General features: G+C 65.6%; 5 protein-coding genes across 5 annotated transcripts; 3 read left to right on the top strand and 2 right to left on the bottom strand.

Annotated features, from left to right (window-relative positions):
* The first annotated feature begins 110 nt into the window (after positions 1–110).
* Positions 111–4,966, top strand: CHLRE_03g172750v5 (uncharacterized protein). Its single transcript, XM_001703250.2, has 2 exons — positions 111–4,251; positions 4,464–4,966. The coding sequence occupies exon 1, from the start codon at positions 460–462 to the stop codon at positions 4,237–4,239; it is 3,780 nt and encodes a 1,259-aa protein (XP_001703302.2). The 5' UTR covers positions 111–459; the 3' UTR covers positions 4,240–4,251; positions 4,464–4,966.
* A 2-nt stretch (positions 4,967–4,968) lies between these two features.
* On the bottom strand, positions 4,969–9,990 carry CHLRE_03g172700v5 (uncharacterized protein). The gene is made up of 4 exons (XM_043060906.1): positions 9,684–9,990; positions 9,478–9,514; positions 8,694–9,197; positions 4,969–8,495 (listed from the first exon to the last, which is right to left on the bottom strand). Exons 1-4 carry the CDS (start codon positions 9,876–9,878, stop codon positions 5,647–5,649), a joined length of 3,585 nt encoding a protein of 1,194 aa, XP_042926035.1. The 5' UTR covers positions 9,879–9,990; the 3' UTR covers positions 4,969–5,646.
* Positions 9,991–10,090: 100 nt separating this feature from the next.
* CHLRE_03g172650v5 (uncharacterized protein) lies at positions 10,091–14,774 on the top strand. The gene is made up of 10 exons (XM_043060905.1): positions 10,091–10,698; positions 10,850–10,895; positions 11,169–11,222; positions 11,574–11,732; positions 11,919–11,993; positions 12,323–12,518; positions 12,756–13,048; positions 13,287–13,460; positions 13,789–13,922; positions 14,045–14,774. The coding sequence occupies exons 1-10, from the start codon at positions 10,529–10,531 to the stop codon at positions 14,205–14,207; spliced, it is 1,464 nt and encodes a 487-aa protein (XP_042926034.1). The 5' UTR covers positions 10,091–10,528; the 3' UTR covers positions 14,208–14,774.
* A 564-nt stretch (positions 14,775–15,338) lies between these two features.
* On the bottom strand, positions 15,339–17,870 carry CHLRE_03g172600v5 (uncharacterized protein). Its single transcript, XM_043060904.1, has one exon. It carries the CDS (start codon positions 17,767–17,769, stop codon positions 16,081–16,083), a length of 1,689 nt encoding a protein of 562 aa, XP_042926033.1. The 5' UTR covers positions 17,770–17,870; the 3' UTR covers positions 15,339–16,080.
* A 160-nt stretch (positions 17,871–18,030) lies between these two features.
* Positions 18,031–22,486, top strand: CHLRE_03g172550v5 (uncharacterized protein). Its single transcript, XM_001703252.2, has 10 exons — positions 18,031–18,116; positions 18,238–18,286; positions 18,679–18,821; positions 19,073–19,192; positions 19,412–19,594; positions 19,807–19,911; positions 20,333–20,419; positions 20,688–20,720; positions 21,358–21,474; positions 21,627–22,486. The coding sequence occupies exons 1-10, from the start codon at positions 18,063–18,065 to the stop codon at positions 21,771–21,773; spliced, it is 1,038 nt and encodes a 345-aa protein (XP_001703304.1). The 5' UTR covers positions 18,031–18,062; the 3' UTR covers positions 21,774–22,486.

The following is a 22,486-nucleotide window of genomic DNA, read 5'->3' as shown; positions in this document are numbered from 1 at the left end:
CATGGTGGCCCCCCCGTATGGGAACAGACTGGGACCCGCAATCCGAACTGCATCAGTGTCAACATTGCAACAGTGGTGTTGCATTGCCATTAGTGGCAAACGAAGTACAGATATTGAAGCTAGCTTTAAGGGAAAATGCGTCGCGGTCGTGGCCTTCGTAAGCGAGAACCAGACAACAAAGACCAGTTTGTGGAGTTGGTGGACGATTACCTAGAGCAATACTCGGGTCTGCGTGAAAGGAGTCGCACCAGTGCCTCGCGGGCGGCAGCCTTCCAACAATCAACCAATGACGACGTCGCAAACGCTCGTTGGGCAGCCGCGGCGACTGCTGGGCAGCACAATCGGTCTCTTGTACACATTCTATGCGCACACGGCTGGGCGGCGCGCGTGCTCGTGCACGACTTGCTCCGAGACGACGCCAGGCGCGTGTTGGACGCGACGAAAAACCTGTTTGTTAGCATGGTGGACGTGGCGCAGTCTGCGGCGTGCAAACAACTGGCGCTCGCGCTCATTCGCACAGACACCCTCAGCGTCTGCGCTCAGCTGCTGTCCAAAGTTGCGGCCGGCAGCAGCACGGACGCGGGCGGGGCTGCGGGCGGCCCTGGCGGCGGTGCGAGCGCAGACAAAGACCGCACAGCCAGGCTTGCAAACATGATGTGGCAGGGGTCTGTCGTGCAGTGCGTACTAGCGCCCCTGCAGGTCGTGGTCAGCTCCAATCTCGACCCACCCGCGGCGTCAGAGCTGCGGGCGGTGCTGCGTCGGACCGCGCTGCTGGAGCACTTGGCAGCGGCGCTGCTGCGCTTGGCGGCCGCGGTGGCCGCCATCAGCCCAGACGCAGCGGATGCAGCTGGGGGTGCTGCCACTGCCACTGCCACTGCCGCTGCTGGTGACGAAGCCGAGGTTGGGGGGCCCTCATCAGTGGCCCTCGCGGCAAACTCTACATGTGCTATGTCGTTGCCTGCGAAGGTGTTGGTCCAGCTGTTTGCACTTGCAGCGATGTGCTGCGGTATGGTGCACATGATAATCGTCTCGATGGGATGCACGCAACCAGACTTTTGGACGCAGCTGGATCCACCGGCGCTGCCGCACCAGCCGTCGCTGTTACCACAGCAGCAGCAGCAGCAGCAGCAGCAGCAGCAGCAGCAGCAACAGGAGCAGTCGCAGCGGCAACACCAGCAACAGCAGCAACAGCAACAGGAGCAGCAGGAGCTGCAGCGGCACCGACTGGCAGCCGGGGCGACGCCGGCGCCCGCATCGGCGGTCAGCCCAGGGGTCCCCGCCGTACTGCGTGCTGGGGACGGCGATGAGCTGAAGCAGCTGTTCGGCGGCCCCTTGCTGCGGACCTTTGCGTTGTGGGTCCTGTGGTGCGCGGAGCGCGTGGTCCCGACGGGCCCGGCGGTGCAGCAGCAGGCGGCAGCACGCGGAGGGCGCCCGGGCACGGACGGCCCGCAGCCAGGAGGGGTTGTAGCAGCAGCCTGCGTTGCAGAGGCGCCGGGCCGCCCTGCTCCGCAGCAGGGCTGGGTCCGGCCGGCGCTGTCGGCTGACCTGTTTCCCGAACACATGCGGCTGCTTGTGCCTACCGCGTACATTCTCGCATTGAGCACCCGGGCTTATCCGTGCAGGCTGCAGCTCCCGCAGCCACACACGAAGGTCGCGGGCGGGTTGTGTGGCAGCGGCGGCGATGACTCGAGCCCGGCCGCGGCGCAAAACTCCGCGGGGGCACCTGCTGCCGGTGTGCAGCAGGGGCAGGGGCATGGGCAGCAGCAGGGACAACAATCGAAGCCGGGACAACGCCGGGAGCAGCGGCCTCCGCCACAGGAGCAGGAAGGGCAGTCAAAGTGCGACGGGCCAGCCGCCGGCGCGCCGGCGCCGCCACAGCTTCCGCTGCCAACAGCAGCCCCCGCGGTGGGCCTGTATGACCTGGTTCAGCGGCTGGTGGGCGCAGTGCGGCTGCAAGACGGCAGTAGGGCCATGATCTTGCCGTTGGACTACATGCCCTCGGCGCTGCTGGTGCGGCTACTGGTTCGGCTTCGGCCGTGTCAGGCGGTCGCGCGGCTGCCGAGCTTGTGGCGGACGCTGCTGTGGGATTGCGAGCGGCTGGCTACGCCGGAGATGGCGTGCGAGGTGGGGCGGGTGCTGCGGCTGCAGCTGGCGCGTGCGCCAGCAGCAGCCCCGGCTACAGCCGCCACACCAGCCCCGGCTACAGCCGCCACACCAGCCCCGGCTACAGCCGCCACATCGGATGGGGTGGAGGCTGCTGCTGCAGCAGAGTTGCCGGCAACAGGGGCACCGGCGGCAGTGGCAGCAGCAGCAGCGGCAGCGGCGGAGCCTACAGCCTTACCAGCCAGCTACACCCTGCAGTGCGCGCTGGCAGAGGGACTGCTGCCGACCCTGGAGCGGCTGCTGCGCAAGTCAGCAGGCGACAACTGGCAGGCATACCTGCCGGGTGGCGGTGTCGACGAATTGCTGAGAGCCGTACTCACGGAATCAGATTCCTGGCCGGCGATGCTGGCTCACGCGCCGCCGGCTCAGGTTGCCTCGCTGGTCGCGACGCTGGCGGCTGTTGCAAGGCGGCTGTGCAGCGGCTCCCTCCTGCGGCCGCCAAGCAGCGGCGGCAGCAGCGCCGGCAGCTCCAAATGCAGCAGTGGCTTAGTGCCAGCGGCTGAGGGCATTGCAGATGCAGAGACATGCATGCTCATGAGCTACTTGATGCAGCTTCTGATCCACTCACTAGACGTGCGGTACCCGTTGCTGCCTGATCGGCCCTCTTGCGAGCAAGAGCCCGCGGCGGCTGGGGAACACTTGGAACCACCGCTGCAGGACAAGCGGCTGCAAGGACAGCAGCCGGGGCAGCAGGAGCAGCAGGAGCGAACGGAGAAAAAGTCCGAGCAAGTCGCAACAGAACCGCCTGGCGGCTCGCAAGGGAGCTGCAAGAAGGAGGATGCTCCTGCTGCCCCTGCTGCCACCGCAGCAGCGGCACAAGAGCCACTGAGCATACACGCTTCTCCGCACATGCGGCGCATGGCAGCGGCCGGCGGCCGGCCGCAGCCTGGCTCGCCGGCGGCAGAGCAGCAGCGGTTGCTGACGAGCCTATGCATGCGGCAATGGCTTCCCTGCGTGCTCCAGATGATGAGGGCGCGGCTCGCCAAGGGCATGGCCCCAGCTGCAGCTCTGGTGTGGGCGGCGGCGCACCTGGTTGCGGTCCCCGTAAGCTTTGCTCTGCATGCACAGCACGCAGCCGTAATTGCTGTGGGTGACGGGAGCGCAGCGCTAGCCGAGCACAGCAGCGGCAGCGGCACGAACGCGATGGCTGTGCCTCCTGCTCTGGCAGCAGACTCGTGGCGGGACTTCCTGTGGAGCGACGAGGCGGGTGTTGTGGCCTTTCTTGCTGCCCTGCTGCAGCTACGTGTCACCACTGACCAAATGGACCAGTGCTCGTCAAGGTTGCTGGTGGCGGTGGGGGCCTGGGACCCAGTCATGCTGGTCCGGGCGATTGCAGCTGCTGCCCGCGATGGCAGAGGTGGTGACGGCAGCGGCGGCGGCTACAGCAACAGCAGTAGCGGGACGGGAGGCGGCAGCGAGACAGTGCTGTCAGGGGCGCTAGCTGAGCAGCAGGGACCTAGCAGCGGTGATGGCACCGCACCGGCACCGGCGCGTGTGGCTGCCGCTGCACTGGCGCTAGCACCGGCACGCGCGCTGGCTGAGCGACTGCCTCAGGGGCAGCAGCGGCAGAAGCTCACACGACTGCTTGACTTGATGGCAGCGGCCCTGGAGCGCACGCCATCGTTGCTGTCGGGCGCGGCAGGGGGCGATGAAGCGCCGCGTGTGGATGCGGAGGAGCTCCGGCGCGAGGTGTTGGCGGATGCCGGGATGCGGGCCGCTGTGGATGCGGTTGGCTTGGTGTGCCCGGCGGAGGTGGAGTTGCGGCTCCGCGGCCTGCTGGCTGCCGCGAAGGCATCCGGCGGTAGCGGCGGCGAAGCTGGTTGCGGCGGGCAAGGAGTGGCGCTGTGCGGCAACCCCACCTGCAGCAACACTGACGGGCCCAGCGCGGCCATCCCGCAAGGCGGCGGCAAGACGTGCGCGCGCTGCAAGGCGGTGCGGTACTGCTGCGGCGCTTGCCAGCTGAGCCACTGGCGCGGGGGGCACAGCGCTGTGTGCGGCAAGCTAGCACAGCCGCAGGCACAGCCGTCGCACCGGCAGGAAGAACCCGCCGCTTCAGCCCAGCCTCAGCAGGCGTAGGCCAAGCAGTGGGTGAGTTGGGCTATTGGCGCGCAGGGCCACATAGAGCACACACGGCGGGGCACTGCCGCGATTGGATATGTAATTATCACAACGTATTATGTGCTGCCCGCTCGCAGTAGGAGCACTACGGTATGGTCATATCCCCTTATGTATTGCCTTGCCGTGTCACCTAGCGAAGAAGAGGTGGTAACATTGATAGCCCATGCGCCGTGCCCGCGCAGGTGCTGGTTACCGGATGGAGGTGGAGGGCTTCAGACGCAGGAGTGTTTTGTGCACGTCGGACCGCTTGGGCGCCTACCTGCAATGTATCTCATGTATCTCATGTACCGGTAGTTGCTGTTGAGGACTGACGTTCAGTGTGAGCCGCCACGGCTGGAGTGCTGCATGGATGCTGGCGGAGGAAGGCTATGGCTGCTGGGAGGAGGGATGCGCTAAGGTGTTGCTCTGCGGCCATGTACTACTGCCATGAACGAGCTCAAGAACTTGACCAGTCCTAGGTTTTTGCAAAGTGGCAGAGTCGGGTGTAGCGTGTGCCACTCCGCCGTGTTGTGCGCGTCTGAGTGTGCTCATCGCAACTGCGCATGCAGCTGATGGTTTATGGCGTAATGTTTAGGCATCTAGGTCCGTGCACGAGGTGCGTGGGTGTACGTGTTATGCCCTGACTGAGGCCGTGAGGCGCCAGCACCATGGCGGCATTCCACACCACACACTGGGTAAGAGCTGATTGCAAGTGTGTTACATGCCAGCGCCCCCGTGGCTTCACAGCCTTCACTTGACATGGCGCTATTGACCAACCGGCCGTCTTCATCCTCTGTCGGCCCTCACCTTCATTTTCCCCACACCAGAAAGCACTACCGGTATAGTACGCCTACCTGTCCCCAATAACCAGCAATTTCAACCTCGTCCAATGCACCGCACCCGGCGCACTCAGTAAGCTTGGACCCAACAGCAGCCCGAACTCCTGCAGACTCGTGTGTCCGGTGTAAACGGCCCCGTGGCCCTGGCCCGAAGTCGCAACGCATGCGGAAACCCGCCTCCCAGCACTGATCAAGTAGCCGCTATCATGCCTTCCCAACACAACGAAATGGCGCCGCCCTCCTGCCGCAGCTCACGCCTGCGTGCCTGCTGCTCCAAGAGCATATACGAATCTGAAAGGCAGCTTCGGCCTTTCCAAATCTCACGTCTCTCTTCGTGCCTGCCTCATTGCACCCCACGAGTTCACCCCGGCACCCGCCCTTGCGGCAGGGGTTGGGCCACAGCGGCCTTAGCCGGGTTGCCAGCTCTTGACAAAATTGCAACTCACTAGAAATCACATTGCTTCAGCTTACCGCTCATGCGCAACTGACCGCGCACCGCTTCCCTACCGTACACGAGCACGTGGCAAACGTGCATCCAGCCGCCCCACTACACGTCGGCCGTCTCTCGCCAGTTGCCACCGGCGCGCTTCGCGCCTTCTGCGCCAATGCCGTTCCCGTTACTGTGGCCCCCATCGCCACCTGCATCCTCGTCACCGTCGCCATCACTGCCGGGGCGGCGGCCCTTGACGCTGACGCTTGAGGTACCGGAGGGGCTGCCTGCTGGTGACGGCACGCCGCCGCCGCGCTTGTTGCCGGCACGCATGGCACGAATGCGAGCCAGCGTCTCCGCCGCACGCTCCGCCGCCGCCGCGCTCGTGGCCTTCAGCTGTTTAATTTCCTCGCGCCGCTGCGGCGACACCCGAGGCAGCGGCGGCGGCGCAGGCGCCGCTGCGGCGGAGTCAGCTGCTGCCGCTGGGGCAGCAGTTACAGACGATGCATCTCCGCTGCCCGTCGTGGACGCGACCGATACCGCCGCTGCCGCCGCCTCTTCGGGTGCCGACGTCGGCGACACAGCATACAGGTCACCATCCATGTTGGTGTTGCTGCTGCCGGAGGCGGCGGAGCCCACCTGCTGGTCAAGCTCCTGCCGCCAGGAGGCACGCGCGGCGGAACGCGGCGCCTCCGCCACTGCCTCCGCCAGCGCCGCACCTGTTGCAGTCTGCTCCCGCTCCGCCGCCGCCGCCTCAGCGGACGCCTGCGCCGCACCCGCCTCCGCCTGCAGTGCCGCCAGCTGCCGCTGCAGGTCCTGCTCCTGCAGCTCCGCCGCCGCCAGCGCCGCCGCCGCCGCGTCCCGCTCACCCTGCCTCGAAGCCATCGACCCCGCTGGGGGCTCCTGGTCCCATGGCGACGGCTGCTGTGTCGGCTGCGACGTGCTAGCAGCTGGCGCCTGCTGCGCCTGTTGTGCCTGCTGCTGCTGCTTGCCGCCGCCGCCAAAGCCCGAGAAGATGCGAGTAAACCAGCCCACGGGGCTGCCGTCAGCCGCCGCCTTGCTGGGCTGCTCCTGATGGGCCTGGCGTTGCGCCTGCGCCTGGGGCTGGGCCTGCGCCTGGGGCTGGGCCCGCACGCGCTGCGTGCCCCAGGGGTCGGGGTTCTCCTCCTGCACGGCGTCTGCGACCGCACTGTGCCGCACCTCCGGCGGGTGCGGCACAGCCTGCTCCGCCACCCCGCGCTGCGCCGGCCCTGGCTGCGGCTCCCGCTGCTCCCGGTCCCAGGCAGACACGCCCAGCCCCCGGGCCGGGGCCGGCTGCTTTGGCCACTCCTCCGGCGGACCTGCCACCGCCGCGCCCGCCCCCAGCGCCGGCTCCTCTAGCGGCAGCCCCAGGTCCGTGTCCTCGGGATGCGCCTCCTGCCACATCGCCAACAGCCGCTCAAACTCAGCGTCCGCTTGCGGCGACACGCTCACGCGCTTGCCGCCGTCAGCCCCCGCCGCTCCCGCCGCCGCAGCCCCGGAGCTCCGCTGAACTGGCGGCGCCTGCGGCTGCGACGGCAGCGGCGGCTGGCGCTGCCGCGCCGCCCAGTCCTCCCGCTCGTCCGCCTGCCGCCACTCTCGCAGCCGCCGCGCCTCAGTCTCCTCCTCCGACTCCTCCGCACCCGAGGAGCCGCTCCCGCCTGAGCCGCCGCCGCCGCCCTCCTGCTCCGCCGACAGCTGCGCCCGCCAGTCTGGCGTGGCACGTGCCTTCCGACGGCCCGGCGGCAGCTCCCGGTCCGTCACGCCGCCGCCACCAGCCTGCAGCGCAGCAATCTGCGACTGCAGCGACGCCAGCTGAGCGTCCATGTCAGCCAGCTCCGCCGCCGCCGCCGAAGTGGCCGCGGAGGGGCCAGCCGCAGCGGCGGCGGCTGACGCCGCCACCGCAGGCGGCTGCGCCTCAGGAGCCTGCTGCTGTCCCCGCCTGCCCCCATCCTTCCAGGGGTTGCGCCCCAGCTTGACACGCTTGCCCCCGCCAGCAGCCGCGCCGCTGCCTTGCTGCTGGCCCTGCAGCCGGCCCTGCTGCGCCGCCACAGGGCCAGCATCAGGGAACGCGGGGCCGTAGCCCGGCGGCGGCGGCACGGGTGGCGGCATGCCGTACACCTCGTACTGCGCCCGCCGGGGGTCGGCGGCTGCGGTGCGCCAGGCCCAGTAGGCGGCAGCGGCGGCCTGGTAGGCCTCTGGGTCAGCGGCGGCCGCGGCGGCGGCGGTCGACTCGTCCCAGGGGCCGTACCCGCGGGGCCCGTACGGCGGCGGCGGCGGCGAGGGGCCGTACGGCGGCGGCGGATACGGCCCGTACGGATCGTACGATTCCGGGTAGCGGTTCGTCCACCACGAGGGCGGCGGAACGCCGTAGTACGCCGCCGCCGTTGGGTCGTACTCGGCGGTTGCGGGGTCATATGCCGGCGGCGCGCCGGCGCCCGAGGGGCCGGCGGCGCCCGCCGGGCCCATTGGCCAGCGGTTGGGCGGCTGCGCGAACCGGCGGTTAACACTGGCGGCGCGCGGCGGCTGCCCCTGCCCCTGGCTCCCCTGTTGTGGTTGCTGCTGCTGCGCAGTCGCGGCCTCCCACTGCGCGCGCGACCCTTGCGGCGCGTAGGGATAGCCGCGGCTGTCATACGCGGCCGCCGGCCCCGAGAACTGCGGCGGCGCGGCGAGCGGAGGCGGCGCCGCTGACTCCGCTGTCACCACCGGCTGCGACGCGGGGATAGAGACCGCCACGGGCTTGCGCGGCGGCCCGCCACTGCCACCACTGCTGCTACTGCCGCTGCTGCTGCCCCCACGAGCCGCAACCGCTGCCGCCGCGTCCACGTTGATGGGTTTGGGCCCCCCGGGCGCCAGGATGCGCACCACTGCCACGCCCGCCACGCCGCCAACCGTCACTAGCGCAGCCTTCTCCAGCGCCCACACAACCTGGTCAAACGCGCTGGGGCCTGCGAGGAGGGACAAGACACACGACGTGAGGTGGGGCGGCGCGGTTATGGAGGAATGTCACGACGGCCCGATGCAATGCCTTTGCGCGTAGACCAGGGGGGGCAGACAGCATCAAGACGTAGTACGCCGCACGCGCTGACCCCGAACCCATGTATTGTGCCACGAATAGCTGCCCCCGAAAGCTGCCCCTCACCCACCCTTGTCTTCCTCCTCGTTCTCGGCAGTGCGCTTCCCCGCGCCGCCGTCGCGCCCAGCCGCCGGTGCCGCCGCCGGCTTGCTCTGCGGCTGTGACTGCGCCACCGCCACCGAAGCGACAGGCTCCGCTGGCGCCGCCGCTGTTAACACTGCGGCCCGCGGTGCTGGGGCGGACAGCTCAACAGACCCACCAACGGTCGCGGCGCGGCGCGAGAAAAGGCTCCCGAAGAAACCGCCGGCGCTTTCGCTTGTGCTGCTGGGTTCCGCGGCGGCCGTGTAGGCAATGCCGGAGTTGGTACCAGGGGCTTCCACGACCGGAGGGTTATAGGCGATAGGAATGGATAGCTTCTTCTTAATGGTCGGCGCCTGAGCGGCTGAAGTCGACAGCTCTGGCGCCGTGAGCGACAATGGCAGTGGCAGAGGGGCCTGATACAAAGCGGCGGTTGCCTGCGTTGCGGGCGCCTGCGCAGATGCGACCATCATGGTCGCTGAGGCCGCACCATTGCCTGGCAGTTGGCAGAAATCAAGGGCGAGCCGGAACATTATTGGCAGGATCAACGGCAGGGCACGACGAGCGGAAGGGCGTCACATCATACCGGGTAATGTGGGAATGTCCCTGTAGGAACCCCTGCACCCTGCCTGGATGAGCACCCCAAGGACGGTGTTGCGAGCGCACATGCATATAAAGCACGCAGCTCTGCCTAACCTGCATGCAATAGCCAGGCGTAGCCAACCTCTTCACGCCCTCTCCCACGCCCTGTCGCCACGCACCCTGCTAGCACGCACCTGCCAGGTCAGCCGTCGTTGCCCCCGCCGGCCCCGCCTGCAAAGGACCACATACATTTCGTGCTATCACATGCAGCTCCCAGCAACAAAAGTCCGCTTTTGCGCAGGAGCGGTGCAAGCTTCAGCGGTCACGATTGGCGGACGGCCCTAGCCGTTTCAGCCCACAAGCAACGGTGCATGACATCAGAGGTGCAAGCAGAACGCACCAACAGCGCAGCAGCGGTTGCAGCGACCAGTACACCGTGCCATGAGTTTGTTGAGGCTGGAAAGAGGTCGGGGACGTTGCTTGCAGCCGCACGGACGTGCCGACTGCTGCGATGCGACCTGCCATGCAGTAGGTTGCGAGGTGGCAGCGTGGGCCTCGCTTTTGCTCCGGCATCAACGCCGGCAGTGCGTAGCATTTTGCTTTCGAATCGAACCCACGAGGTTTGGCACCCGGCTCAGGGGTCTAGAATGGGTGTACCATGACATTCAATTGTTACAAAACAAGAGAAAAAACGAGCGCTCGCCAAATGGAAGCTTGGGGACTGAGGATGGGCCTTCAGAAGCTTGTCGATTCAGGGCTCCGTCGAGCCTTTCGCACTCGCAATTGATTAAAGCAATCAATATCTACCAATACTGATGCAGCTCAGTCGAGAGGAGCGTCGATTTTGCAAGGCAGACCCTGCGGGTCACAAAGGAACATAAAGGAGTTCCTGTCACATGGAAAGAACAGGTTAGCTACGTGTACCAGCTCTGAGCCGTTGGATAAACTGATGACAGGCTTGCTCTGAAGCTCTTCCATCCTTGGAGACGTTTTAGTCGTGACTTCTTCTTACGCACAAGTCGCTGCAGGACCTTTCGTCTTGCATAAATATCATTTAGGCCACACGGGCCGTGGCCCAGCTGTCGGCCGCTGCGGGGGCGGGGGCCAGCATTGCGCGCCGGGACGCCCTGGCGCTGTGTAATTGAATGGAGTTCCCGGCAACGTAGCAAGGCATAGCAGGTGCCGCGGCCACTGCGCTGCAACTTGGAAGGAGCCTCACACGAAACACCAGCCTACAGCGGGGCGATGCCGCGCGAGCTCGTGACCATCCAGGTGGGCCAGTGCGGCAACCAGGTGGGCTGTCGCTTCTGGGAGCTGGCGCTTCGCGAGCATGCAGCCTACAACACCAAGGGCGTGTACGACGAGGCGCTGAGCAGCTTCTTCCGCAATGTGGACACGCGCGTGGAGCCACCGCGGTGGGTGGGATGGAGTAGGATGGAGAGAGGGAATGGTGGCGCGAGCGTGTCAGGCACTGGCGGTGACAGGACACGGGCAGTGCAGCGGACTGCGTCAGACACCTTCCATTGGGTCCTCTACGGGCACTCACACACATATTGGTGACTGCAGGAATCTGCCGGTGGGCGAAGGCCGCGGCGCCATCCGTACACTCAAGGTGAGCGAGTCGGCAGCGGAGTGGGCGGAGGGACCGAGCCGCATGCAGACTCTGGCAGGGTGACGTGGCGTGGGAGGCCCAGCGGGTGGGCCTCTCAACAACCAGCCGGTCAAGGACACACTGAAATATTGCGTCGCGTTCGAGGGGGCCAGCGTGATCGCCCTGGGTTGTGGTGCTGCTGGGTTTGGCGCTGGAGGCGTGCTTGGCGGTGCACCCCCTACCAGCCTACTTCCACGCATGACGCATCCCAACCCGCCCCGCCCTGGCCCCCAGGCCCGGTCCGTCATTGTGGACATGGAGTGTGGCGTCATCAATGAGATGCTCAAGGTGTGTGGGGGGGCCTGAGTGGGGGGGCCTGAGTGTTGAGCACGCATGTGTACTCGGCGTGGCGGGTGCAGCGGTGTGTTTGGCACGTGTGCATAGCGGAGCATAGCAGTACAGCCCCATACCGCTCTCATTACGGTCACCTGCCCCGCGCACGTATGGCGCATGCATGCTGAGACACACACACACACACACACACACACACACATACACACACACACACTGCCGTTGCCGCTTCCACCTCTCATCTCACTTGCCGCTGACCGCCGGTGCGCTGCTGCCCGCTCCTCCCACCCTCCCGTCCCCTTCCCATCTCCTTCCCCTTCCCCCCTCCCATCCCCCCTCCCGCCTCAGGGCCCGCTGGGCGAGGTGCTGGACACGCGGCAGTTGGTGAGCGACGTGAGCGGCGCCGGCAACAACTGGGCGCACGGGCACCACGAGTACGGCCCGCGCTACCACGACGCCATCCTGGACAAGATACGACTCACCGCCGAGGACTGTGACTCGCTGCAGGTGGGCACGTGGGGGCGTGGCCGCGTGGGGCGTGGGGCGGGGGCAGCGAGAGGGGAGGGCGGGTGGGAAGCGCGTGGTGGTGACAACGGGGAACTAAGCCAAAGGGAACCTGGAGCCCACGCCTGGGGCCTGGCTGACACAGTGACACCTCTCGTCGACCCGTTCCGCTTCCTCCCGCTCCCCAAGAGCTTCATGGTGCTTCACTCGCTGGGCGGCGGCACGGGCAGTGGCGTGGGCACCTACATTGTGCGCATGCTGGCGGTGAGCATGGAGGGGGCAGGGGGCTGTGTGTGTGTGTGTGTGTGTGTGTGTGTGTGTGTGTGAGAGTGAGAGTGAGAGTGAGAGCACAAGGGTTGTGTGTGTTAAAAAACGAAGCGGACGCCCGCTCAGACGACGCCGTATGCGTGTGTATGGCTGTATGCTGCTGTCTTCGTAGAGGTCATGGCAATCACAATGCAGCAGCTGTCGGGCCGTTGGGACAATCTCTTCACTCGGCCCACGCCACAACCTGCCACTCAACTTCACACCACCCTCTCCTCTCCTCCCCTCCCCTCCCCTGTCCACCCCTCCCACCCCACCCCCCGCTGCAGGATGAGTTCCCCGGCGTGTTCCGCTTCACGGGCAGCGTGTTTCCCTCCGAGGACGACGACGTGGTCACCTCGCCCTACAACGCCATGCTGGCGCTGGGGCAGCTGGTGGAGCACGCCGACTGCGTGCTGCCCATTGAGAACCAGGCGCTCATCGACATCGTCAACCGCACGGAGGCAGCGCGGGACCGGGCAGCGGGTGCGTGGGTGAGAGGGTGCGGGGGCGTGGAGTGCGTGGGGGTGCCGTAGGCGGCGGCCGGAGGGGGCTGTGGGAGCTGTGGGGGCAGGCGGGGTCACGGCCTCACGGGGTATGGCCGCATGGAAGGTGGAGTTGCGCGCCAGGGCCCTCCTGCAGGCATGTTGGGACTTTGCAATGCTCCCAGTAGCCACTTGACAACATCTGCGCGCTGGCCATTGCCGCCTCCTTACCCCGCAGCCGCCGACGCGGCCGCCTCCGCCGTCTCCGGCCTCAAAGGCAGCGGCGGCGGCAGCAAGCCCTTTGACTCCATGAACGGCGTCGCCGCCAGCCTGCTGCTGCACCTGACGGCCAGCGTGCGCTTCGAGGGCCCGCTCAACGTGGACCTCAACGACATCACCATGAACCTGGTGCCCTACCCGCGCATGCACTTCCTGCTCAGCAGCATGAGCCCGCTGCAGCCGCCGCCCAAGGACAAGGACGTGGGCCGCGCCGCGGCGGCGCTGGCGCTGCAGCCGCGCACGCTGGACCAGGTGCGAGTGGCCCGGGTGCAGTGGCAGGGGCGCTCGATATGCCGCGGCCTGCCTTTCATGACGCTCTGATCCTGCCTGGAGCCTCCACCAGCCACGTGCACCGGCTACACGCCACGGAACCCAAGCAGCCACCCTCAGCCGCTGTTTCGGTTCTGGCCTTTCGCACCTCGCTCACGCCTCGCCCCCAATTTATGACAAATGTAAGCCCCTGACACCCCATCCGCCCTCCACCCCCCAGGTATTTGGCGACGTGTTCAGTCGGGAGCACCAGCTCATCCGCGCCGACCCGCGGGCCGCCACCTACCTGGCGTGCGGCCTCATCGCGCGCGGCCCCACCGCCACCATGGCCGACATCAACCGCAACGTGGCGCGCCTGAGACCGCAGCTCAAGATGGTGCACTGGAACAGCGAGGTGCGTTTGTGGTGGCGTGGGATGGTGGCGTGGGGCGGTAGTGTTGGGGTGCACAATGAGGGGACGCTCGGTGGTTGGGGCGGGTTCAGGGGCGGGTTCAGGGGCGTGCGGGGCTGGAGGGTCGGGCTGCGCACGTGGACGCGTGCGGTCAAAGGTCGCCAAGCCTGGTCCCGTTCTGTGCATCATGTTGCTGGTACCCATCGCCTTGCCACCTGAGCGCATGAGCCGTGAGCAAGCACCGGCCTTCAACCCGCCGCATCGCACTGGCGCCTGCGCCCCTCTCATACCTCTTGTCCCCTCCCGTGTGAACCCCTGTGTCATCCCCAAGGGTTTCAAGCTGGGTATCTGCAGCACGCCGCCCGTGGGCTGCCCCTTCGGTCTGCTGTGTCTGGCCAACAACACAGCCATCGCACATACCTTCACGACCATGAGGGAGCGGTTCGACAAGCTGTACAAGCGCAGGTGCGGCGGCCGCGTGGGGGTCCTCCGTCCAATCCCGACACCCACGCCCGCCCGCCACCCCCAACACGCTCTGCCTTCTCCTCCCTTATCCTCCTCCTCCTCCCTCCTGCCGCCTCCCGCAGGTTCTACACGCACCACTACGAGCAGTACATGGATCCGGGCGGCTTCACCTCGGCCATGGAGGTGGTGGGCGACCTCACGGCGCAGTACCGAGCCCTGGAAGGAGCCACACAGGCGCCGCCGCTCACACGCCTGCGGCCGCGAGGGTTGTCCTTCCTGCCGTGATGCGCGCGGCCATGCGGAGAGGCGCGTGTGGATACTGCGTGAGGTAAAAGTGTAGCGCGTGAGGCGCCTTCGGTGACTCTCCGGATCCCGGCTCAGCGACGCCGTGAGCCACAGTGCATTGTGAGGTGGGCGGCTGCTGGGCGCGGGGATGTTGATTGGTGGTGGGCGGGCAGGGGTGGAAGGGGCGTTGTCGCGACCCGGGCAGGCTCCTGATGGCGGGGCTGCAAGGACCATGGAGCAGTGTACGTACTATGTACGCTGGACGCGGCAGAGGGGCCGGGGTGAGGACACGGTGGCGGGCCCAGGTTCTGTGCATGGCAGTGGAGGTGGTTGGGGCGTGGAGACCTGGAGTAGTAAGGAATAAGGAACGAGAACCGCTTGGTTGTGGCGGCGGGTGAACGCATGATGAGTCCTGTCAAGCCCAGCAGTCTAGCCCGAGGGGTAGGGTTGCATCACTTGCATGGTCAAAGTCGCAACCGGCGCGCTGTCGGGCACCCCAGACAGGGCAGCGTGCTTGGGCGCATACTGTATCCCGCACATGTCAACACACTGTAAGATACGAATGTCCCCCGCGCAAGCTGCCAGTGGGCCTGCAAGCATCACACGGGCGCGCACGGGCCTGAGACCATATTGTGCTCGGCGCTCGGGCGCTGGTCTGGTGAGCGGTATTGCATGTGATAAACAGCGCGGCCGGGCAAGTGGCACTAGTAATCATCACACCAAGGGCAGCAGCAAAGGCGTACCGACCCGCCACCAGGCATCGGATGCCAGGCCGAATGCTGCGGTGATGCACTCGTGTCGTCGGCGCTGCTGAGAAGGAGAGCTGCTGCTGGCGGCCCATCCGCCCATGGCCGTGTTGGGGCTGCGTGTGGTCCGGAGATTGCATTGCTTACAAGAGTCCGGAGTGGAGGGTGGCGGGCTGGTAAGTGCGCCGCACAGCCCCGCCCGCAAGAGCTGTAGTAGTGTAGGGGGGCTGAGTCGTGTCACTGTGTGTGGTGCCGCAGCCGGTGGCGTCGTAGCCGGGGGATGCGGCGGCGCTGTCATCAGCAGCCCCCGTTGCATATTTTGACAGCTGCCCACCTTGCTGCGTGAGCCATGACCGGGTATGTGCTGGTAGTGAGTGACTGCAGGAAACCTTGTTGCAGGAGATGCCAAGCCGTGTGTCAAGTCTTGTGGACGCTGCATCTGGTTCGGGTTCACATAGGGCGGGCATGCATTAGGCGCGTGCAATTGTGCATCTGACATTCCGCACATGTAGACGATGTCGTGTCAACCACGGGCACGTTGCAAGCCATGTCATGCCTCTGGGCTGCCGCTACAGGCCGTGCACCCAGCAGCAGGCATAACGGGAACATGTTCCACCAGTGCCACGCACGCGCTATACAATTTCCTAGCCACATTACGCCGGTCCATCACGCCATCGCGTCAAACGAAGGCCTTGCACACGCAGCAGAAGGGCGCACGGCAATGATCTAAGTGCCCCTGTCCTACTTCTACCTACAGCCATACAAAGAGGTGCAGTTCGTGCATTGGATTGTGAAGTCTGAAGCAGCTATGTCGCAACCACTGTAATGTTACGGCACCCCCCCCCCCCGCTATAGGGCAATCCATCAACCAGGGCCAACAAACCGGGCCTCAATCCGGACTTCAGTCCGCATACACAGCGCATGCAGTATTGCACAAGTATACTGGAGCAGCCGGCGCAGCCTGCCTGCATACCTACCTACGTAAGTTCACAAGTCGGATCCTTGTAGCATGCTACGCGGGCCCGATGACAAACACCTCGATCGCAACTACGCACGCGCAGCGGGTGCCTTGCCCTGTATGTCCGCCTCATCCCCGATTACCTAGATCGCCCAGCACTTCGCCGGCTCTATTTGGCTGTCTCGGCCTGCGGCCCCGTCCCGACACCCAGCCCTGCCAGCCGCGCCGTCAGCTGCTCCAGCGCCCCCCAGACGCGCCCGTACCGCCCCACTAGCTGCGCCGGCAGCGGCGCAGCCGCAGTCGCAGCCGGTGCCGCCTCCCTGCCGCCCCTGGCTCCTCCTTCTGCCGCAGACCCTCCTGTTGCTGCTGCTGCTGCTGCTGCCGCCGCCTTGGCTGCCGCCGCCTGTACGGCTGCCGCGTACGGCGCCAGATTGGGCCGCAGCATGGCCGCACGAGCCTCCGCCAGCAGCGCAGCCGCCGATGCCAGCCCTGCCTCCGCATCCACGTCCGACCCTACCCCTCCTTCGCTCGCGCTCGCTCCTAACCCTGCTCCAGGCTCTGCACCTGACCCGGACCCGGCAGCAGCCGCCTCCGGCTGCGACCCCACTGCCGCCTCCGCCTCCCTCAGCGCCATATTGACATCCGCCACCTTGCAGCAGCTGGTGGCCAGGTCGCACACGTCCTGCACCAGCTCCTCGGCCGGCAGCCGCGACGCCCCTGCCGAGGTCCCGCTCTTCCCACCACTCCCCTCCCCCGCTGCCCCCGCCTCCGCCCCATCCGCCTCTGCGCCTGCCTCAAGCGCCCGCGCCAGCGCCGCCCGCCTGAGCCCCAGCGCCTCCAGGTACTGCGCCCGCGCCTCCCGCAGCCGGCCCAGCAGCATCAACAAGTCGCCCAGCTTGTTGTGCGTCACGCCCAGCGCAGCCTCCGCCTCACGGCTGCTGGCAGTGGCGGCGGCGGTGCGGGCGGCGGAGGCGGCTTCGCCGCCGCTCCGCCAGGGCGCCAGGCACGCGGCGCTGGCGGCATACAGCGACAGCGCGGCGGGCGCGTCGCCGAGGCGACGGTGGCAGTCGGCGGCGCTACCCAGCACCGCACCCAGGCGTGAAGCGGCGTCGGCGCTGGTGCGGGCGGCTGCCACGCGGCGGCGCAGCACGGGGTCGTGCTCCCAGCCTGCACCCGCACTTGCCAGAGCATCGGGACCTGCGCCGGCGGTGCTAGCTCCTTCCGTGGACGCTGTGCCTGCCTTCGGCCCGACCTCCTTGGCCTCAGCGGTTCCTACTGCAGTCCCGGCTCCTGCTGAGCCCGTTGCTGCTGCTGCTGCTGCTGCTGCCTCCGCCGCGCTGCACAGCGTGTCTGCGCACATGTCCAGTCGCGCCAGGGCCGCCTCCGGGTTGCCGCCGGCCAGTGACTGCAGCGCCAGCTGCAGCAGCAGTGACGGCAGGTCCAGGCCCGGCGCCCCCGGATCCGCTGATGTTGGTGCGGAGGTGGAGGTGGAGGCTGGACAGGAGGCGGGCGGTGGCGCTGGCGCGGCCGCGCCCGCTGCCGCGGGGCAGGAGGAGCTAGCGGGCACTGGCGACCCCACTGGCGGCCCCGCGGCACCGGTGGCCTTAGCCAGCAGCTTCACATGGCCCGTCAGCAGCTTGTTGATGGTGCCCGCCAGTGCCGCGTCGGGCGTATTGTTGCCATCGAGGTCCGCGGCGCAGACGGGGCAGTCGCGAAATGGGCGGATGCAGAAGGCACAGAAGACGTGCCGGCACGGCGTCGTGATGGGCTCGTGCAGCAAGCCGCGGCACAGGATGCAATGGTATGGCGTCAGCGAGCTCTTTGAAGCCGGCCCGCCGAAGCCCAGCGGGCAGGACATATCGGGCCACGCGAAGCTGTTGCTGACTGCGAATGCGCAGGGTTGGGCCCACCTAACCGAGCTCTGTACACCGCAGTAAAGTGTTGATGCAGGACAGCCGCTTATAAATTGGTTATGTGCATAAGACCCCCAGAGCGCTCGCGGGTCTGCCAGCTGCTGGATGGGGCGGCTCCCCATCCCCGCCATCCCGCCAAGAGGCGGGAACCTAGGTGACAACTCGCCGCCACACGTCTGTTTAGCAAGCCTGTTACTTTCGACGGCATAACCTACTTGTTTTGTACTTGTCTAGTAAGATGGCAACAGCTATGGACACTGGGGCGGGCGCATCAGCGCCGGCGGTGCCGCAGGCAAGAACGGCGGGTTTGTATATTTCGGTGTGTTCGTGGCTCATCTTGCAAAGATGTGAATGTAACGCTGCGTCCTGGAATGCATACTTGCGACCAAAAAGATCTTCATCGTTTCGTTCAGGGCGACCGCACCTCCGCCGACTACTACTTTGACTCCTACAGCCACTTCGGTGAGTGCTTGCTGCGCGAAAACCGGTCAAAGCTCGGGCGCGTTAGGTCAGTGGTCAAGCCGCCACATGCCGCTCGCCGCCTCGCATTGGATGCCCGCGTGCTGCCGCCATGCTGTCATTTAGCATCAGAAGGGCTTAAGGACTCACGCCGACACCCGGGCGGCCCCACGATATGTCATCTGGCGGCCAGCGGGCCCGCAGCGGAGGCCGTCAGTCGCCCCCGCTGACGCCTGCACCGCCCCGCTCCCGACGGGGCCTGGTCCACCTGCGTGACATCTTTGCCTGGCGTTAGCCCAGACATGCCTTCAGCCGCCCGCCGTTAGCTACGCCATGCTCATGTTTACTGTACCTGTACTGACCCACGCTGCCCCGAACCCGTCATCGCCCTCCAGGCATCCACGAGGAGATGCTGAAGGACAGCGTCCGCACGCGCACCTACATGAACGCCATCCTCAACAACGCCTATCTGTTCAAAGACAAGATTGTGCTGGACATCGGCTGCGGTACAGGCATCCTGTCGCTCTTCAGCGCTAAGGTGGGGTTGGCTGTGGGATGGCCTTGCTGTAACTTCGCCGGGCCGGGTGGGGCGTGTGGGACCGTAGGTGTAGTTATCTGAAGGCTGGAGTCAGGGTTCCAGCGCAAACGCATTACTGGGCGTACGCCGATGTTGGGGATATGGCTGGCGGCTGACGGTCCGCTGTGGTGGGTTTCGGCGTGGCGGCCAGTAGCTGCAGTGGCTCGTCTACATCTCACTCGCCCGCGTTTCCTGCTGGTCATGACGCGCAGGCGGGCGCCAAGCACGTGTACGGCATTGAGTGCAGCACCATTGCGGAGCAGGCGACTCAGATTGTCAAGGACAACAAGTTCGACGACCGCGTCACCATCATCAAGGGCAAGGTGGAGGAGGTGAGGCGTACGTGCGTGCATGCGTACGTGCGAGCCGCCAGAACTTGCACATTGTGAAGGCGCTGGGTCCGAGACCGGGAACCATTGGTGGTTGGCGTGGTGCTTTGGTGTGCCCCGCTCACCTGCCACCATCTTTTGTTGTCCTCCGCGTTTACCATGGCGAACACCATGCCCAACACCCCCGACATCACCAATACCAACACCCCAAACGCCGCTCAGGTGACGCTGCCTGTTGACAAGGTGGACATCATCATCTCGGAGTGGATGGGCTACTTCCTGTTCTACGAGTCCATGCTGGACACCGTGATCTACGCGCGCGACAAGTGGCTGGTGCCGGGTGGCATCATCATGCCCGACAAGGCCACGCTGTCGCTGTGCGCCATCGAGGACGGCGAGTACAAGGTGAGGGGTTGAGGGGGCGAGGGGCCAGGAAAGAAGTGGGGTCGGACAGAGCATGGCTGTGTGTGATGAGGAGGACATGGCAAGCTGGCAAACCGGCAAACGCGGGTTTGGCAACAGCAGAAGGACACAAGTTGTCAACCAGCTCGCCGCTACTCAAGCCCCATTTCCCCCCGCGCCATCGTTGCGTCGCTCGCTCTATGTTTACCTTGCAGCACGACAAGATTGAGTTCTGGGACAATGTGTACGGCTTCAACATGAGCTGCATCAAGCAGCTGGCCATTGCGGAGCCGCTGGTGGACATTGTGGAGCCCGACCAGGTGCGGGTAGCAAATCGTAGCTAGACCTTGGGTGCTCGGTGAAACCGAACACCGCAAGTGGGTGCCGACAGGCACTCCTTTAATAGTTAAGGTAAAATGTACACCTCCTATTCTTGTAAATGGTAGTCTAGTACTAGAAACGGCGCCAATACGGCCACGGGTAGAGGCACGGGCGATGGTTGTCATGATGGTGGGGGTTGCGGGCGACGGGTGGGGTCGTGGGGTGGGGTACGATCCCCAATCCCGATGAGCAGGGATGTAGTAACTCGGGGACCAGCTGCGGGTGCGTGGGCGTCGGGTGGCTGGACACTGGAGCGTTGGCAAGCTTGGGGAAACCTGCAGCGAGGGATGGGTGGAGGCGGGTAGGGACGCTGGACCGGGACCGCACCGACTCCCCGTTCCGCGGGCTCGTGTGTCGCAGATTGCCTCCACCATCCAGACGGTGGTGTCAGTGGACATCAGCACCATGAAGAAGGAGGACGCCACCTTCACAGTGCCCTACGAGCTGGTGAGCAGCTGACGAGAGGCCGCGCGGGGGGGGGGCGGGCGGGAGGCTGCAAATGCGCGGGGGAGGCTGCAAATGCTTGAATGGGGCGGGGGCTCTGGGGAACAGGGCAGAGCGGGACGAAGGGGAAATGGGCTGCACGGTGTTGGCGTACCCTGGAGGTTGGAGCTTGGCACCGGCCGTGTGTGCTGGGATGTTACGGGGCCGGGCGTGACGGGCCAACATCTCTCTTTCTCACGCGCGGGTGCCTTGCTTGCCTGCCCGCATGCAGACCATGACCCGCAACGACTACGTGCATGCACTGGTGAGTGGCAGAGGCACCAGGAGGTTGAGGGGCGGCTTTTGAGGGGGGGAAGGGCGGTCGGGGTCCTAGGTGTTGCCCGGCCGTCCGCCGGGCCGTCCGCAGAGTTGGCCTTTGGCACCAGGGTGCCTACTGGGGCAATGGGTCGCTCTTCCAAGGTTGTGCATACCGTACCACACGTGGCCGGATCAGCTGGTGCCGCCCCTTACAATGGCGGCCCTGGCTTCTTTTTACGTGCCACTACATTACCGCCTGGTTTGCTTACCCGACTGGCTCTCCATCCCGTGTCATGAAGGTCAATGAGCCTCGCTACACCCTTACTTTTACTGCACAGCACTGTTTGCTATCGATAGCCACAGCCATTTCGTTTCGTGGCCGGATCAGCTGGCGCAGCCTTGCCATGGCTGCCTCGGCTTTACTTATCGTGCCACTACATTACCGCCTGGTTTGCTTACCCGACTGGCTCTCCATCCCGTGTCATGAAGGTCAATGAGCCTCGCTACATCTTCCCCACGCCCTTGCACTGCATGCGCTTCGTCGTAACCTCCACCATCATTCGCACATGCCTCCGCCCCTGACTCGCATCGTCCTGCCTCTCACTGCGCTCCCGTACGTCGTCCTCACATCCACCCTCACGCAGGTGGGTTTCTTCGATGTGTCCTTTACGCGCGGCCACAAGCCCCTCAGCTTCACCACCTCGCCGCGGGCCCGCGCCACGCACTGGAAGCAGACGGTGTTCTACCTTGAGGACACGCTGGTGGGTGGGGAGCTGTGAATGGTAGTGGAGGCAAATGGTAGTGGAGGAGGGGTCGGTCCGGAAAACGGGGGCCGTACAGGGCGGGTTTGGCTTTGCCGTGCCCCACACTGACACTCTTTCTCTCTGCCACTATTACGACGGCTCCTGTGTAGATGGCGAGCAAGGACGAGACCATCAGCGGCAAGCTTGAGTGCAAGCCCAACGCCAAGAACCCGCGCGACCTGGACATCTCCATCGCCTACGAGTTCGAGGGCGAGCGGGGGCAAGTCAAGAACACCCAGCAATACCGCATGCGCTAAGCCGCCATGTTGGTGCTTGCAGCGTGTGCCGGGAAAGCGCGCGCGCGCTGTATCCGGACCGTACCTTGGCGCGTGTAGATGAGCCGCCCTGTACGTTTGTGGGAGAGTGCGAGAGTGGAGAGTGAAAGCGAGAGCTGTGGGCATGTGCATGTGGGCGTGTGTATACAGCTAGCCCAGTGCGGGGCGTGTGCTGCTTTGGTGTGTGTGCCGAGAGCGTGTGCCTCATCAGAGGTTGAGTGGTTGAGGTATGTGGGTACCCAGTGCGTTTTATGCAGTGATTGCGCAGGCGCGCAATTGTGGGCATAACAGCAAGCCGAGTCAGGCCCGTCGGTGTCATGTGTACTGGCTCTCCACGGCTTTGCTTGGCTGCCAGCCATGTATGCTGTTTTTGTGCACGTGACACGCACGTCGCGGATCGCGCTACGGATGTGGGTATAACAAACAGATTGATGCCATACGAGAAATACTCGGATATGACTTGTGGTTCGTACCAGGAGGCATTGCATGCGCAGCGGTGCTAGCAGTGTTATCCATGTTAGTGACACTTCATCGGACCGCGAGTGTATGCTATTTCATTCCGGATGTGCAAGTGTCGAGTATGGCAGTATTGATGATGAGTTTTGGGCTGAGCCACGGAGCGCAGCGATTCAAAGTCAGGGGGCGTACTAGGACATTTACGGGCGCGGCTATTGCCCTCACAATACTGGTGAAGC

This window comes from Chlamydomonas reinhardtii, chromosome 3, assembly GCF_000002595.2.
Source record: "Chlamydomonas reinhardtii strain CC-503 cw92 mt+ chromosome 3, whole genome shotgun sequence".
NCBI classification, from domain to species: Eukaryota; Viridiplantae; Chlorophyta; class Chlorophyceae; order Chlamydomonadales; family Chlamydomonadaceae; genus Chlamydomonas; species Chlamydomonas reinhardtii.
Note: the sequence above shows the minus strand (reverse complement) of the source record. Positions and strands in the feature narration are given on the sequence as shown.

Bases quoted from the DNA above. Each gene is read 5' to 3' on its own strand.
- CHLRE_03g172750v5 (XM_001703250.2), top strand. From the start codon at position 460: ATGGTGGACGTGGCGCAGTCTGCGGCGTGCAAACAACTGGCGCTCGCG.
- CHLRE_03g172700v5 (XM_043060906.1), bottom strand. From the start codon at position 9,878: ATGCTACGCACTGCCGGCGTTGATGCCGGAGCAAAAGCGAGGCCCACG. The intron at 9,515-9,683 runs GTGCGTTCTGCT...GGTCCTTTGCAG, and splicing joins CAACCGCTGCTGCGCTGTTG to GCGGGGCCGGCGGGGGCAAC. The intron at 8,496-8,693 runs GTGGGTGAGGGG...CCCTCCTCGCAG, and splicing joins GAACGAGGAGGAAGACAAGG to GCCCCAGCGCGTTTGACCAG.
- CHLRE_03g172600v5 (XM_043060904.1), bottom strand. From the start codon at position 17,769: ATGTCCTGCCCGCTGGGCTTCGGCGGGCCGGCTTCAAAGAGCTCGCTG.
- CHLRE_03g172650v5 (XM_043060905.1), top strand. From the start codon at position 10,529: ATGCCGCGCGAGCTCGTGACCATCCAGGTGGGCCAGTGCGGCAACCAG. The intron at 10,896-11,168 runs GTGAGCGAGTCG...CCTGGCCCCCAG, and splicing joins GCGCCATCCGTACACTCAAG to GCCCGGTCCGTCATTGTGGA. The intron at 13,923-14,044 runs GTGCGGCGGCCG...CGCCTCCCGCAG, and splicing joins GACAAGCTGTACAAGCGCAG to GTTCTACACGCACCACTACG.
- CHLRE_03g172550v5 (XM_001703252.2), top strand. From the start codon at position 18,063: ATGGCAACAGCTATGGACACTGGGGCGGGCGCATCAGCGCCGGCGGTG. The intron at 18,117-18,237 runs GCAAGAACGGCG...CGTTTCGTTCAG, and splicing joins CAGCGCCGGCGGTGCCGCAG to GGCGACCGCACCTCCGCCGA. The intron at 19,595-19,806 runs GTGAGGGGTTGA...TTTACCTTGCAG, and splicing joins TCGAGGACGGCGAGTACAAG to CACGACAAGATTGAGTTCTG.